The sequence below is a fragment of the Xyrauchen texanus genome, chromosome 13 (genome assembly GCF_025860055.1).
Source record: "Xyrauchen texanus isolate HMW12.3.18 chromosome 13, RBS_HiC_50CHRs, whole genome shotgun sequence".
Classification (NCBI taxonomy): Eukaryota; Metazoa; Chordata; class Actinopteri; order Cypriniformes; family Catostomidae; genus Xyrauchen; species Xyrauchen texanus.
The window spans coordinates 45,873,874-45,891,373 of record NC_068288.1 but is presented as its reverse complement, the minus strand read 5'-3'; the positions used below and the strand labels follow the sequence as shown (position 1 = coordinate 45,891,373).

At 41.7% G+C, this 17,500-nt stretch overlaps 1 protein-coding gene across 3 annotated transcripts in view; it reads left to right on the top strand.

Annotated features, from left to right (window-relative positions):
• The window catches only part of LOC127653913 (TOX high mobility group box family member 2-like), a 177,666-nt gene that overhangs the window by 58,518 nt on the left and 101,648 nt on the right, over positions 1-17,500 (top strand). For 2 of the 3 annotated variants that reach the window (XM_052140767.1, XM_052140765.1), the window contains exon 2: positions 2,024-2,116. In XM_052140767.1, the coding sequence (XP_051996727.1) occupies positions 2,024-2,116 (93 nt within the window). The remainder of the gene's footprint in view (positions 1-2,023; positions 2,117-17,500) is intronic. The other variant, XM_052140766.1, reaches the window with a different exon arrangement.

The following is a 17,500-nucleotide window of genomic DNA, read 5'->3' as shown; positions in this document are numbered from 1 at the left end:
GAAAATACACAGAACACCCTAGCAACCACCCAGAACACTTTAGCAACCACCCAGAATGCCGTAGCAACTACCTATAACAGCTGAAACATAGCGTCCAACCATCATGGCCTAGCAACCTTCCAGATGACCTAGTAACCACCCAGAACCCCTTAGCAACCACCTATAACAACCTAGCTACTACACCAGAACACCCTAGCAACAAATCAGAAGACACTATCAACCACCCAGAACAACCTAGCAAATACAAAGAACACCTTAGCAACCATCCATAACGCTCTAGCAACCATCCAGAACACTGTAGCAACCACCCAGAGCAACATAGCAACTACCCCAGAACAACCTAGCAACCAGCTATAATGCCCTAACAAGCACCCAGAACTCCCCAGCAACCAACAAGAACTCCTTAGCAACTACCCAGGGCCTCGTTTCCCAATAACAATTGACCTTAGCTGTTAAGAGTGTTTTCTACAAGCGATTTTACGAACGTTTGTTAATTGTTTGCTACACGTATTTCCCAAAACTGCACATAACATGAACGTGCGATGATGCACTTTAAGTGCTACTTAAGAGAGACGCTGTCCAGTAACGTGAAGTGCTGAAATGTGACCGTATAGTGCTGCTCGTCATTTAAAATTCATTATAGTTGTGCACAACTTTAAAAAAATTTATAATTTAGCTTGCTATTACTAAAAATAATAATAAAAGAAAGCGTATTTATACTGATATTAAATGAGCATAAATTGTAGCTATAGGTATTTAAATTGTATTAGGTGTAATTTCGCGATTGTCCTGCAGGTGTCTGCATAAGTATGATTGCAGACACCTGAAATAGCACTATACGATTGCTCCAGAACAGCTGTTAATCTACCAGCATTTTCAAGAACTACTTAAATGAGGCCCAGAGCAATCTAGCAACAACCAAGAACACCCTTGTAACCACCCAGATTACCCTAGCAACCACACAGAACGGCCTAGCAACCACCAAGAACTCTCTAGCAACCATCAAGAACTCCTTAGCAACAACCCATAGCAATCTAACAACAACGCAGAATGCCCTAGCAACAAGCCCAAACACCCTAACAACCACCCAGAATGCCGTTGTAACAACCCAGACCAACCCAGCAACTGCCCAGAATGCCCTAGCAACCATCCAGAATAACCTAGGAACCACCAAGATCTCTCTAGCAACCATCAAGAACTCCTTAGCAACAACCCAGAGCAATCTAACAACAACCCAGAATGCCCTAGCAACAAGTCCAAACACCCTAACAACCACCCAGAATGCCATTGTAACCACCCAGAGCAACCCAGCAACCACCCAGAATGCCCTAGTAACCATCCAGAATACCCTAGCAACCATCAAGAACTCCATAGCAAAACCCCAGAGCAATCTAACAACAACCCAGAATGCCCTAGCAACAAGCCCAAACACCCTAACAACCACCCAGAATGCCGTTGAAACCACCCAGAGCAACCCAGCAACCTCCCAGAATGCCCTAGTAACCATCCAGAATAACCTAGGAACCATCAAGAACACCCTAGCAACCATCCAGAATAACCTAGTAACCACCAAGAACACCATAGCAATCACTCAGAACACCCTAGCAACCACCCAGAACAACATAGAAAATACACAGAACATCCTAGCAACCACCCATAATGATTTAAGAACCACCCAGAACACTTTAGCAACCACCCAGAATGCACTAGCCACCTCCCAGAAAGCCCTAGCAACCACATAGCAATGCGCTGAAACCCCTCCGAACCCTGTAGCATTGTGGTGACAAGGTTTGCCAGCAACTCTCACATTATTTGTGGAAAATGAAAACATTTAATTCGTTATCGATGCCATTTTGACCTGTAAAGATTTGATTACTTTTGATGAAGTTTTAATTCAGAACGGAGTCGTCTGTGTCGAATATTTCCATTCAGATGCCTTTGCATCTGAGACTGACGTTTTGTCCATTTCTGTCCGTTTTTCTCACTTTTTCTTTCTCTTTTTCTCTCTCTTTCATATCTACAGAGCAGATACAGTGTGGGCGATCGAGGCGTTAGAATCTACGGCGCTTTACCGGTGAGGACCGACCCTGAGGGTAAAAGACTGCCCTCTTCAGGGGTGAGAGCAATCCCTACATACTCATGTTCATGTTCTCGTTGTATTTCTAAAGCGCCTGTCTGTCTGTGGTGGTTTGTGGTTCTCCGAGTGTCACATGATGAAGTGAGGGCCAAAGGGTCCCCAAGGGGCCACACTTCACACCCACCAATACCTCACACACACACACACACACACACACACACTCACACATAAACACACACACATAAACACACACACTCACACATAAACACACACACTCACACAAACACACATAAGCACATACACATAAACACACACTCACACAAACACACACACACACATAAACACACACACATAAACACACACACACATAAACACACACACATAAACACACACACACATAAACACTCACACACTCACACATAAACACACACACACATAAACACACACACATAAACACACACACTCACACAAACACACACACACATAATAACACACACACAAACACACTCACACATAAACACAAACACACACACTCACACAAACACACACACATAAACACACACACACACACACAAACACACACGCAAACACACACATAAACACACACACTCACACAAACACACACGCAAACACACACATAAACACACACACACTCACACACATAAACACACACAAACACACACATAAACACACACACTCACACAAACACACACACATAAACACACACACACACACATAAACATACACACAAACACACACATAAACACACACATAAACACACACACTCACACAAACACACACACATAAACACACACACACACACACACACATAAACATACACACAAACACACACATAAACACACACACACAAACACACACATAAACACACACACTCACACAAACACACACACACACACACACACAAACACACACACATAAACACACACACTCACACAAACACACACATAAACACACACTCACACAAACACACACACATAAACACACACACACTCACACATAAACACACACACACAGACACACTCACACAAAAACACACACACACACACACACACACACACACACTCACACAGACACACACACTCACACACACACACACACACACACACACACACACACATAAACACACACACACACACATTCATGCAGTCATGTTTGCAGTTGAGCAGTCACTGGTGCACACACACATAAACACACACACAAATAAACACACTCACACAAAAACACACACACACACACACACATTCATGTAGTCATGTTGAGCAGTCACTGGTGCACACACACACACACACACACACACATTCACCATCACAACTGAGTCACTAACACAAGTGATTACCAAAGTTTCCTTTCTCACTTTCCATGACCTGAAGGGCGTCTATATTCACACGTGACTCACGGGGAAACTTCTTAAACCGTGAGAGTTTGGTTTTCATCTACTCAGCGGATGATGTGAAGATTTGGGGGGAAATGTTGTGAAAGACACGCTTGAAGTCTGATCTTCTCAACAGTGTCTCTGAATGCCGTTATTATTGTTTAATTAGAAACGTAAATCATTTATCATCGGTGAGTGCAGAGCAGCTCTCATACTTCCGTTTCACAGTCTTGGAAAACCTGGAAATATTCGGCTAACAGGGAGTTTTAAAGTGCTGATTTCTAGACGAGATGAAAATGAATATCCAGTACACTTCAGTATTTACTGTCGTTCTATTTCCATAATGTTTTTAATGGTACTTAAGATTTATGCATTAAAAAAATCAATTTGCATAATCTTTAATAAAATTACATTGATAAAACTTCATGTATATATATATATATTATTTTATTAAAGGTTACACAATTCAACTTTATGGAATTTTGTAATGAAATTGAAATGCATAATTAAAATGTGTTTTTACTTTAAATCATGGAAAGGTTCAGAAATATATTTTCAAGCTATGTTTTATTTTTATGGTAATTCATGGTGATTTTGTCACTAAAAAACTACTAAAAAATATATATATATATATTATAATTTAATTTAGAAATATAAGAGAATTTAAATATGTTGAATTACAGATCTGGAAAAGTTGGTGATGAAAATGTAATTTATTCAATTTTTTTTTTATTTATTCAATTTAATTTAATTTATTCAATATAGATTTAAAGGGACAGTGCGCATCAATAACATTTCTGTATATGCGCCTGTTTCACTGTTACGGATCATTTTCAGCTGTTTCCCTGGACAGGAATTACTTAAAAAAAAGCAGAGAGCAAAATAAACAAAAACAAAAAACATTAAAAAAATAAAAAAATAAATAAAATATATATATTATAATCTAGAAATATAAGACAATTTAAATATGTTGAATTACAGATCTGGAAAATTTGGTGATGAAATTTTTAATTTTTTTTATTTTTTTTATTTTTTTTATTCAATTTAATTTAATTTATTCAACATAGATTTAAAGGGACAGTGCGCATCAATAACATTTCTGTACATGCGCCTGTTTCACTGTTACGGATCATTTTCAGCTGTTTCCCTGGACAGGAATTACTTAAAAAAAAGCAGAGAGCAAAATAAAAAATAACAAAACATAAAAATATATATATTATAATTTTCAGCTCTAAAATTGGCCAGAAATTGCTCTTTGTGAGTGTGATTTCTGTAAAAAAAAATAGATTGAGTAATTATAAATGATTAGGAAATGAGATTGAAGTCATTGAATTCGGTAAATATAACAATTTAACACATTTAATTGCTACTTTGCTGGAAAATCACCTGTTGACTATAATAGTTAGAATACATGAATATAATGCACATATTGTGATTGGCCAGATTAATGCTGTTCATTTATCATTTATCATTTATCATGACCTTGAAGAGGTTCAATTCTGTCATGAAATGTGTTTGTCTAAAGGTGTAATAAACGCTTATTATTTTAATAACTACATTGTCAGGGAGAAAAAAGGGAATAAAAGAATAATTTTGTAGCTTCATGTGTGTGATAAACTCGTCTTTCTCATTATTCTCCAGTTAGTTAAAGTGCTTTCGCAGCATCTTGACACTTTCATAAATAAAAGTGCTGAAAAAAAAAAATAATAAATGCATCTCACAATGCCCAGAGTCTAAAAACAGACTGTTCTTTTGCTCAGTTTTGCGGATGCGTACACGCATTTACATATGAGTGCTTTAAAATTATCTGCCTTTTATCAAACGCCTCCTTTTAAGAAGTCGAACCAAACCGTGGTGTGATGTTGAGCTGAGAACAACCACTTTAACTGCTCTGAGAGGAAATGTGCCGTTTTTCGCAGCCGTGTGCGACAGGTGTTGTGGTGTGTGTGTGTGTGTGTGTGTGTGGGGGTCGGGTCTTTGTTCAGTATCTTTATATCTCAACACACAGGGTTCAGTTAAAAGTTGCTTCAGTTAAACATCCGCTCACTTGCTAAAATAACCCCCTACACACCCCCACCATTACCTCTCAACTTCCTCTGGAGGTGTATAACACACACACACACACACTTACACACAGACTCTCTCTCTCTCTCTCTCTCTCACACACACACACACTCACACACTCACACTTACACACACACACACACTCACACACTCACACTTACACACACACACACACACACAGACACTTTCTCTCACTCACACACTCACACACAAACTCACTCTCTCACACACTCACACACTTACACACACTCACACTCTCTCTCTCTCTCTCTCACACACACACTCACACACTTACACACACTCACACACACACTCACACTCTCTCTCTCTCTCTCTCACACACACACTCACGCACAGACTCTCTCTCTCTCTCTCTCACACACACACTCACGCACAGACTCTCTCTCTCTCTCTCTCTCACACACACACACACTCACGCACAGACTCTCTCTCTCTCTCTCTCTCTCACACACACACACTCACACACAGACTCTCTCTCTCTCTCTCTCTCTCTCACAAACACACACACACACACTCAAATTCAAATTCAAATGAGCTTTATTAGCATGACAAATTGTACATTGTATTGCCAAAGCATTTATATGAGCATGAAAAATAACAGAGTAGAACAAATTCTGTATTGAACAAATGTGAAAAAACAATAATAATAATAATATTAATAATAATAATAATATATATATATATATATATATATATATATACTGTATATACTATATCAGTGTGTGTGTGTAGTGAGTGAGCGTGTGTGTGTGTGTGTGTGTGTGTGGTGTGTAGTGTGTGTGTGTGGTGTGTAGTGTGTGTGTGTGTGTAAATGGGCACATCACTGTTTGGTCGACTCTTCCCTCTTTTTGTGGCAGGAGTTGATGTATTGATGTATTTTGCTGCTAGTGAAATGCAGTCTCTTTGTTCACCAAGTAAATATTGAGCTTGTGCATCATTCTTTTTGAAGTTGGGACAAATCATTTCAAATTTGGGAAAGAAGTGTTTTCGAATGTTATTATAATTAGGGCAGGTGGTTAAGAAGTGCAGCTCTGTTTCTATTTGTCCTTGGTTACAGTACGGGCATAACCTGCTGTCTGTCTGTCTGTCTGTATCTGCCCTTCTCTATCATCAGTGCTGTCTGTCTGTATCTGCCCTTCTCTATCATCAGTGCTGTCTGTCTGTCTGTCTGTCTGTATCTGCCCTTCTCTATCATCAGTGCTGTCTGTCTGTCTGTCTGTCTGTATCTGCCCTTCTCTATCATCAGTGCTGTCTGTCTGTCTGTATCTGCCCTTCTCTATCGTCAGTGCTGTCTGTCTGTCTGTCTGTCTGTCTGTATCTGCCCTTCTCTATCGTCAGTGCTGTCTGTCTGTCTGTCTGTCTGTATCTGCCCTTCTCTATCGTCAGTGCTGTCTGTCTGTCTGTCTGTCTGTCTGTATCTGCCCTTCTCTATCGTCAGTGCTGTCTGTCTGTCTGTCTGTCTGTCTGTCTGTATCTGCCCTTCTCTATCATCAGTGCTGTCTGTCTGTCTGTCTGTATCTGCCCTTCTCTATCATCAGTGCTGTCTGTCTGTCTGTCTGTCTGTATCTGCCCTTCTCTATCGTCAGTGCTGTCTGTCTGTCTGTCTGTCTGTCTGTATCTGCCCTTCTCTATCATCAGTGCTGTCTGTCTGTCTGTATCTGCCCTTCTCTATCATCAGTTCTGTCTGTCTGTCTGTCTGTCTGTATCTGCCCTTCTCTATCATCAGTGCTGTCTGTCTGTCTGTCTGTATCTGCCCTTCTCTATCATCAGTGCTGTCTGTCTGTCTGTCTGTCTGTATCTGCCCTTCTCTATCGTCAGTGCTGTCTGTCTGTCTGTCTGTCTGTATCTGCCCTTCTCTATCGTCAGTGCTCTCTGTCTGTCTGTCTGTCTGTATCTGCCCTTCTCTATCGTCAGTGCTGTCTGTCTGTCTGTCTGTCTGTCTGTATCTGCCCTTCTCTATAATCAGTGCTGTCTGTCTGTCTGTCTGTCTGTCTGTATCTGCCCTTCTCTATCATCAGTGCTGTCTGTCTGTCTGTCTGTCTGTCTGTCTGTATCTGCCCTTCTCTATCGTCAGTGCTGTCTGTCTGTCTGTCTGTCTGTATCTGCCCTTCTCTATCGTCAGTGCTGTCTCTCTGTCTGTCTGTATCTGCCCTTCTCTATCGTCAGTGCTGTCTGTCTGTATCTGCCCTTCTCTATCGTCAGTGCTGTCTGTCTGTCTCTGCCCTTCTCTATCGTCAGTGCTGTCTGTCTGTATCTGCCCTTCTCTATCGTCAGTGCTGTCTGTCTGTCTGTATCTGCCCTTCTCTATCGTCAGTGCTGTCTGTCTGTCTGTCTGTCTGTATCTGCCCTTCTCTATCATCAGTTCTGTCTGTCTGTCTGTCTGTCTGTATCTGCCCTTCTCTATCGTCAGTGCTGTCTGTCTGTCTGTATCTGCCCTTCTCTATCGTCAGTGCTGTCTGTCTGTCTGTCTTTATCTGCCCTTCTCTATCATCAGTGCTGTCTGTCTGTCTGTCTGTCTGTATCTACCCTTCTCTATCATCAGTGCTGTCTGTCTGTCTGTCTGTCTGTATCTGCCCTTCTCTATCGTCAGTGCTGTCTGTCTGTCTGTCTGTCTGTATCTGCCCTTCTCTATCAGTCAGTGCTGTCTGTCTGTCTGTATCTGCCCTTCTCTATCGTCAGTGCTGTCTGTCTGTCTGTCTGTCTATCTGCCCTTCTCTATCATCAGTGCTGTCTGTCTGTCTGTCTGTCTGTATCTGCCCTTCTCTATCATCAGTGCTGTCTGTCTGTCTGTCTGTCTGTATCTGCCCTTCTCTATCATCAGTGCTGTCTGTCTGTCTGTCTGTCTGTCTGTATCTGCCCTTCTCTATCATCAGTGCTGTCTGTCTGTCTGTCTGTCTGTATCTGCCCTTCTCTATCATCAGTGCTGTCTGTCTGTCTGTCTGTCTGTATCTGCCCTTCTCTATCGTCAGTGCTGTCTGTCTGTCTGTATCTGCCCTTCTCTATCATCAGTGCTGTCTGTCTGTCTGTATCTGCCCTTCTCTATCATCAGTGCTGTCTGTCTGTCTGTCTGTCTGTATCTGCCCTTCTCTATCATCAGTGCTGTCTGTCTGTCTGTCTGTCTGTATCTGCCCTTCTCTATCATCAGTGCTGTCTGTCTGTCTGTCTGTCTGTATCTGCCCTTCTCTATCGTCAGTGCTGTCTGTCTGTCTGTCTGTCTGTATCTGCCCTTCTCTATCATCAGTGCTGTCTGTCTGTCTGTCTGTCTGTCTGTATCTGCCCTTCTCTATCATCAGTGCTGTCTGTCTGCCTGTCTGTCTGTATCTGCCCTTCTCTATCGTCAGTGCTGTCTGTCTGTCTGTATCTGCCCTTCTCTATCATCAGTGCTGTCTGTCTGTCTGTCTGTCTGTCTGTCTGTATCTGCCCTTCTCTATCATCAGTGCTGTCTGTCTGTCTGTCTGTCTGTATCTGCCCTTCTCTATCGTCAGTGCTGTCTGTCTGTCTGTCTGTCTGTATCTGCCCTTCTCTATCATCAGTGCTGTCTGTCTGTCTGTATCTGCCCTTCTCTATCGTCAGTGCTGTCTGTCTGTCTGTCTGTCTGTATCTGCCCTTCTCTATCATCAGTGCTGTCTGTCTGTCTGTCTGTCTGTCTGTATCTGCCCTTCTCTATCATCAGTGCTGTCTGTCTGTCTGTATCTGCCCTTCTCTATCATCAGTGCTGTCTGTCTGTCTGTCTGTCTGTATCTGCCCTTCTCTATCGTCAGGGCTGTCTGTCTGTCTGTCTGTCTGTCTGTATCTGCCCTTCTCTATCGTCAGTGCTGTCTGTCTGTCTGTCTGTCTGTATCTGCCCTTCTCTATCGTCAGTGCTGTCTGTCTGTCTGTCTGTCTGTATCTGCCCTTCTCTATCATCAGTGCTGTCTGTCTGTCTGTCTGTCTGTATCTGCCCTTCTCTATCGTCAGTGCTGTCTGTCTGTCTGTCTGTATCTGCCCTTCTCTATCGTCAGTGCTGTCTGTCTGACTGTCTGTATCTGCCCTTCTCTATCATCAGTGCTGTCTGTCTGTCTGTCTGTCTGTATCTGCCCTTCTCTATCATCAGTGCTGTCTGTCTGTCTGTCTGTATCTGCCCTTCTCTATCATCAGGCTGTGGTCTCTCAGTCTGTACCTCGTCATGTGTTTCCTCAGTTTGTGGTCTCTGACTGTACTCAGGTATTCTGCTGTCGTGTAGTCTCTGTTTAGGGTCAAATAACATTGTAGTTTACTTTGTTTTTGTGTTGTTTCATTCCAATAAGTTCGGTACTTTTCTTGTTGTGTGTTCATCATGTGGTTGGGCCGGATTGTGTGGATGAGGGTGTCCGTGTCCTGAGGCTGATTATTGTTAGTCGTGTTAGTCTGTGTGTGGAGCCTCAGGACCAGCTGGATGATGGGACTCTTCTCAGCGTTCATTTCATGGTTTTTAAGGGCTTTAAAATGATAAGAGTTGGGGTCACTCAGTTTTAGATGTTTCCAAAATTTGATGGCTCATTTCTCAATGTGGATTAATAGAGGGTATTGGCCTAATTCTGCCCTGCATGCATTGTTTGGTGTGTTCCTCTGTACTCTCAGGACACTCTTACAGAACTCTGTATGCAATCGGATTTTTGTCCCATTTGTCAAATTGGTGATTTAGGAGAGGACCCCAAACTTCACTGCCATATAGTGCAATTGGTTCTATGACTGACTGGAATATTTTGAGCCAGATTCTGATTGGTATTTCAAATTGGATAGATTTTTTAATGGCATAGAAAGCCCTTCTTGCTTTCGCTTTCAGTTCATTCACGGCCAAGTTGAGGTTTCCGTTTGCACTGAATTTCAGCCCGAGGTATGTGTAGTTTGTAGTATGATCAATTTTGGTCGTACCAAGGGTGAAATTGTGTCTCACTCACTCACAGACTCTCTCTCTCTCACACACTCTCTCTCTCTCTCTCTCTGGACCATTGTGATGCTCCTGTTCTACCCGCTCCGTACGGGATTCGAACCGGCGTCTCCGGCATGGGAGGTGGGTGCGCTAACAAGGAGGCTAAAGGCTACAGCCTCTAGCGTCAGTCGCTAGTTTACCTCTTGAGGTCAGGAGAGTGAGGTTTATACCCTGTACATCTATCTATCCGCTGGCCAGTGTTACACTCACCCCCCCTAAACCTCACTCCCATCCGGGTCACGGCACCAATGTGACACTCCAGTTCTACCCACTCCGTACAGGACTTGAACTGGCGTCTCCAGCATGAGAGGCGGGTGCGCTAACAAGGAGGCTAAAGGCTACAGCCTCTAGCGTCAGTCGCTAGTGCACCTCTTGAGGTCAGGAGAGTTTTTAGACACGTAGAGGTTTACACACATCGCACATCTATCTATCCGCTGGCCCCTGTTACACAACTAAATTAAACACTGAGTTACAAGTAGTTTCTAAGCCCTAGTTTGAACTTAACGTCCCAACTCAGCTACTCATAGCTGGTGCAATCCTACCAATAGCATGCATTAATTAAGAACAGGGCCGTAATGGGTTTAATGTCATGTTTGATGGTATGTCCCCATTAGCATGAACTAGCATCAGTGTATGCACTGCTCGTTTTTCACATCTGTACTTTAATTCTTCCTCATTTGTGGAACACGTCTCATCTTCCTCTCTCTCTTTTTCTTTCTTTCTGTCCTTTTTCTCACTGCCTGATTTGGAAAGACTCGTATAGTCAATTACACTGGAGTTTGAGAGATGGAGAGCGCCGGAGTTGCCATATTTTTGTATGATATTAATATTTCATAAGTGCCATTCTCAGCTGAATATCTAAGAGAGAGAGAGCGCCTATTAGATTCAGCACTGCCAGAATATTATTCATTCTCCGGAGAGGAGACGAGCGCCTGTATCTGCCGTCATTACCGCTGCCGTTCAGAATGTGATCGCTGTCCTGGCAACCACGGGACTGTTTGAAATGTTCGGTCAGAGTTGGCGGGAACGATTTTGCTTGTTGCATGATTACATGATATTATCAAGCAACTGAATTATCAGTAGTGAATTAATTGTCTTTGCTTCAAAGCGAGGTGAATTGTTTGGGGTTAAAGGTCAACAGGAAATATAAAAATGACCTTATTTACTTTCTTAGGACATGTTCCTCGTCTTATTGTGCACCAGACATCATATCATATATTCATCAGAGTGAACCAACTAGCTCCGCCTCTGAAACGACTTTCCCTCTCAGCTGATGTCACGAAGCCCTTTTCAAATTTTAACTCCTCCCCTTTCGCAATCCAGTCACTGATGGATAAAGTCAAGTCCGGCCCTACATGTTTGAACACGGAGATGCATATATAGTATTTGTAAAAACATTGCTTTATTTAATCATGCTAAAATCCTTAGAAATATATATCTCTTCAGTCAACGTCATTCTATCACGAAAACACAGATGCACAACCCTGATGTATAAATGCAGTCTTTCTCTGAAATTCAAATGTGAAATGCTCTCTCTCTCTCTCTCTCTCTCTCTCTATCTCTCCTTAATGTCTCTCTCTCTCTCTCTCCTTAATATCTCTCTCTCTCTCTCTCTCTCTCTGCCATCCATCTATTAGTGTACTGTAAATATTACATGAGCTGTGGATATGATTGTGCACGTGTGTGTGTTTGTTTGTTTGTTTGTGTGTGTGTGTGTGTGTGTGTGTGTGTGTTGACTATATTATTTTATTCCACCATTTCTTGTTTATTGCCGCTCGTGACCTACTTCCAGTCTTCCATATTCGGCGCGGATCACGCCGCTGTGCCCTTCGTATCGGCGGCCGTCCCCGCAGAACAATTACACGGCAAAAAGGGCCCAAATGGAGATGTTTGTACTAAATAACACGTGTGTAATTAAGCACTAATGAGCTCTTGTCACTGTGGAATGTGCAGTTTAGATGGGAAATAGAAAAGCCTGCCGTGGCAGATGTGCCGAGAGGCAGAGAGAGAGAGAGAGAGAGAGAGCTAGAGAAAGAGGCAAAGAGAGAGCAAGAGGCAGAGAGAGAGAAAGAGAGAGAGAGAGAGAGAGAGAAACAGAGAGAGAGAGCTAGAGAAAGAGGCAGAGAGAGAGAGAGCTAGAGAAAGAGGCAGAGAGAGAGAGCTAGAGAAAGAGGCAAAGAGAGAGAGGGGCAGAGAGAGAGCGAGAGGCAGAGAGAGAGAGCTAGAGAGCGAGAGAGAGAGAGAGAGGGAGAAAGAGGCAGAGCGAGAGAGGCAGAGAGAGAGAGAGCTAGAGAAAGAGGCAGAGAGAGAGAGCTAGAGAAAGAGGCAAAGAGAGAGAGAGAGGGGCAGAGAGAGAGCGAGAGGGAGAGAGAGAGAGCTAGAGAGCGAGAGAGAGAGAGAGAGGGAGAAAGAGGCAGAGCGAGAGAGGTAGAGAGAGAGAGAGAGCTAGAGAGAGAAAGAGGCTGAGAGAAAGAGCGAGAGAGAGAGTGAGAGAGAGAGCTAGAGAGCTGCTGAGATGGGGAATTGGGCGCCCCCTCACACATTATACTGAGCACTGGGACAAACGACCACAGCACCATGAGAGTGGATGTCGCCAAAACTCTCATCAACATGGTGAAATCAGCTAGCGGGATCTACCCCAGTGCCAGAGTCATCATCTCCACACTTCTGCCTCGCAGAGATGTCCCACAAAACATCATCAATGCCATCAATGCAGAGATAACTGATGTGTGTGCACTCATGCCAAATCATGCCATAGCGAACCATCCGCTATTCTTTAATCCTTTATTATTACTGTTATTATTATTATTTTGTAATGCATTTGAATTTATTTAATATATTTAATGTCTCTCTTTGGCGTAAGCCCCGTCTGGGGTTCCGAAGAAGTTGTACTCGGAACCGTCATATCCTGCCGGAGATAGGAGGCAGGGGCGAGGAGCCTATCCCCGTGCAGGACGGGACTCAACTGGTGGTGCTGGGGTGGAGGAGGTTGCCGTGTTAGCACACTGAACAGCAATGCAATGGATTGTGTGATTGTGAGCAGACTTCTAAAGCAACGGCTTACATGTGATTGGCTAGGAGTTACCCCGCTAATGATGCGATGATGTACACCTGCTAGCCGTCCCGCTAGAACTACGCTGCACTTCCATTTCTGGTAAATAGAAAATGGGAACGGAGGACGTGACATCAGCAAATCAGGACACTTTCCTCAGAATTGGAAGAAAAATCAAATAACCCCAATTTTCAAACAAGAGGACAAGTGCAACCCCAATAATTACAGGCGCATTACAGTCAGCAGCAACCTCGGGAAACTCTTCCGTTTCATTATAAATAACAGATTAGTGAACTAAATAATGTCAGATTGGATTTGTGCCTAAACAGAGAGCAGCTAATCACATCTACACACTCCACTCACTTATACAGACATGTCTTCAACAGCATCATCAAACCTATACATCTATATGGCTGTGGGGCCCAAAATCTAAATTCAATTATGAATCGTGGGACAAAAGCCCTGCTGAAATATTTCACCTAGAATCTGCAAAAAAAAAAACATCCTGGGAATTCACAGAAATGCTTTGAGCAGGGTGACTTGCAAAGGCCCTGGGGCCAATTATCTCCAAGGGCCCCCCTCCACCTAAAAATTGTTGAGCGGGCTGGCGGGCGGGGTGGGGGGGTTAGGGTTCATTGTTCATGCCCAAATGGCATTTCAAGCGGGGGGATCAGCAAACTAGATTGTGCAGCCTTAAAGCCCAGGGCACCCCCGGGCAGTCAACGGGCCCCTGGACACTGGCCCCATTGGCCCGGTCGGTAATCCGTCCCTGGCTCTGAGTCTGGGACGTAGAGCAGAACTGGGCCGGTTCCGTCTCCTCACCAAAATCCAGAAGAGAGCAGATAAGTTCTGGTTCCATTTGTCAGACACACCTCCAGATAACTACCATCACTGTGCCTTTACACACCGGACAGGACACCCAGAGAGTGACCCTATGCACTATTTAGTAGAAAAACAGGAAGAATACGTTCAGGATTGGCAGCACAAAGACACTCAAGTACACAACTAAAACTGCTTCTACAGACTCAAGACTGAGTGGTGGTGGTGGCGTAGTGGGCTAAAGCACATAACTTGTAATCAGAAGGTTGCTGGTTCGATTGTGTTCTTGAGTAAGGCACTTAACTCCAGGTTGCTCCAGGAGGATTGTCCCTGTAATAAGGGCACTGTAAGTCACTTTGGATAAAAGCGTCTGCCAAATGCATAAATGTAAGACTGATTATAAATTGGCACCATATTTGTCCCATATTAAAGATTATGGACAAAGAAAGCTACTGTCAAAGTATCGTCTGAGTGAGCACAGTCTGTCTGTAGAGACGGGTCGACACATCCAGAACCGGAGACCCAGAGAGGACAAACTGTGTTCAAATATACGAGGACAGGAGATATTTCAGAACAGCATACTACCATACTACTCATACTATTGATACTATTCATACTACTCGTACTACTCATACTATTCATACTATTCATACTACTCATACTATTCATACTACTCGTACTACTCGTTCTACTCATACTATTCATACTATTCATACTACTCATACTATTCATACTACTCGTTCTACTCATACTATTCATACTATTCATACTACTCATACTATTCATACTACTCGTTCTACTCATACTATTCATACTATTCATATTATTCATACTACTCATACTATTCATACTTTTCATACTACTCATACTACTCATACTATTCATACTACTCATACTCTTCATACTATTTATACTACTCATACTATTCATACTACTCATACTACTCATACTATTCATACTATTCATATTATTCATACTACTCATACTATTCATACTTTTCATACTACTCATACTACTCATACTATTCATACTACTCATACTATTTATACTACTCATACTACTCATACTACTCATACTATTCATAGTACTCATACTACTCATACTACTCAAACTACTCATACTATTCATACTATTCATACTACTCATACTACTCATACTATTCATACTACTCATACTCTTCATACTATTTATACTACTCATATTATTCATACTACTCATACTACTCATACTATTCATAGTACTCATACTATTCATATTATTCATACTACTCATACTATTCATACTACTCATACTCTTCATACTATTCATACTACTCATACTATTCATACTACTCATACTATTCATACTATTCATACTATTCATACTACTCATACTACTCATACTATTCATACTACTCATACTATTCATACTACTCATACTACTCATACTATTCATACTACTCATACTATTCATACTACTCATACTACTCATACTATTCATACTACTCATACTACTCATACTACTCATACTATTCATACTACTCATACTATTCATACTACTCATACTACTCATACTATTCATACTACTCATACTATTCATACTACTCATACTACTCATACTATTCATACTACTCATACTATTCATACTACTCATACTACTCATACTATTCATACTACTCATACTACTCATACTATTCATACTACTCATACTATTCATACTACTCATACTACTCATACTACTCATACTATTTCAGCTGTATTGATTTAGCAAACTGACCCACTTTGAACAAAATGTGCATTAAAGGAATATTCTGTGTCCAATACAAGTTCATCTCAATCGACAGCATTTTGAAGCATAATGTTGATTACCACAAAAATGTATTTCGACTCGTCCCTTGTTTTCTTTCAAAAAAGCACAAATGTGTGTTCCAGTGGGACACTTACAATGGAAGTCAATGGGGTCCATTTTTGGAGGGTTTAAAGGCAGAAATGTGACGCTTATAATTTTATAAAAGCACTTACATTAATTAATCTGTTAAAACTCTTGTATTATTTAAGTTGCTTAAATGTAATTTTTACAGTCGTTGAAAGGTTTCAGGTTTTACAACAATACATCGTCATGGCAACGAAGCTGTTTATGTCTCGTGTCTACACTTTTGAAACAGTGAGTATTTTAATGTTTACATATTAAACCTCATTGACTTCCATTGTAAGTGAGTACATGAAGACTCTTATGATCACTTATGAGACATTATTCTTCTCACTGTATCTGCTCCAGGACAGACTGTGTGTACATCACTCAGGGGAGGAGCTATGATAAGAGGGAGGAGTCCGTCACCAGTCGTGGGCGTGGCCTGACTAGTCTAACGTGACATCAATTTAGAGCAGAAAGGAAAAGCGTTCATTTTGACACACTGTTTTTGATGAATAGAAATATAAGAAAGACTTTTAACATTGTAGAGTGGTCGTGTACACACACCGCAGACTCACATTTATGTACAAACACAAAGTAAAAGTGAATAGCAGGTCGTATACAGTCTATGCTGCACACACAAACATGGCCAATTTAAAAGAAGGTGTTACAGAGAGAAAACATGGAAGGTAAAAAAGATAAAAACTCCTGTGATATCATAATGGCATTTAAGCATTAGAGTAATCCAATATTTAATAGCAGGAAAGCTTTTATATAAATATATAGTAGTCATTTGAATGCTACTTTAATAGAAAGCACACTTAACGGTAATTAAAAAGCATCTGTCTTTATGCAGAGGAGACGTTACCGTAGAAACCAGAGGCCATGCAAGGGACAAAATTAATGATTTATTGAATTATACTGTATGTTTTTAAATCTACATTCACACACACACACACACACACACACACACACACACACAAATTAAATACACCCTCTCTGAGGTGTCTGTCAATATTCTTTACAAAAATTCACCATGGTAGCCATTTTTTCCACCAAAATACCAAAGTGGTGTTTCCTATAACAAGCTTCACTATTACTGTTACATTTGCTCATTCTTAAAGTTTTTTTTTTTGTTATTTGTTAAAGGGAACACCGTGAATATTTCACCATGATATAAATGTTTCAAAGGAAAATATGCCATGATACATTGTGAATGGTGTTACATTATGT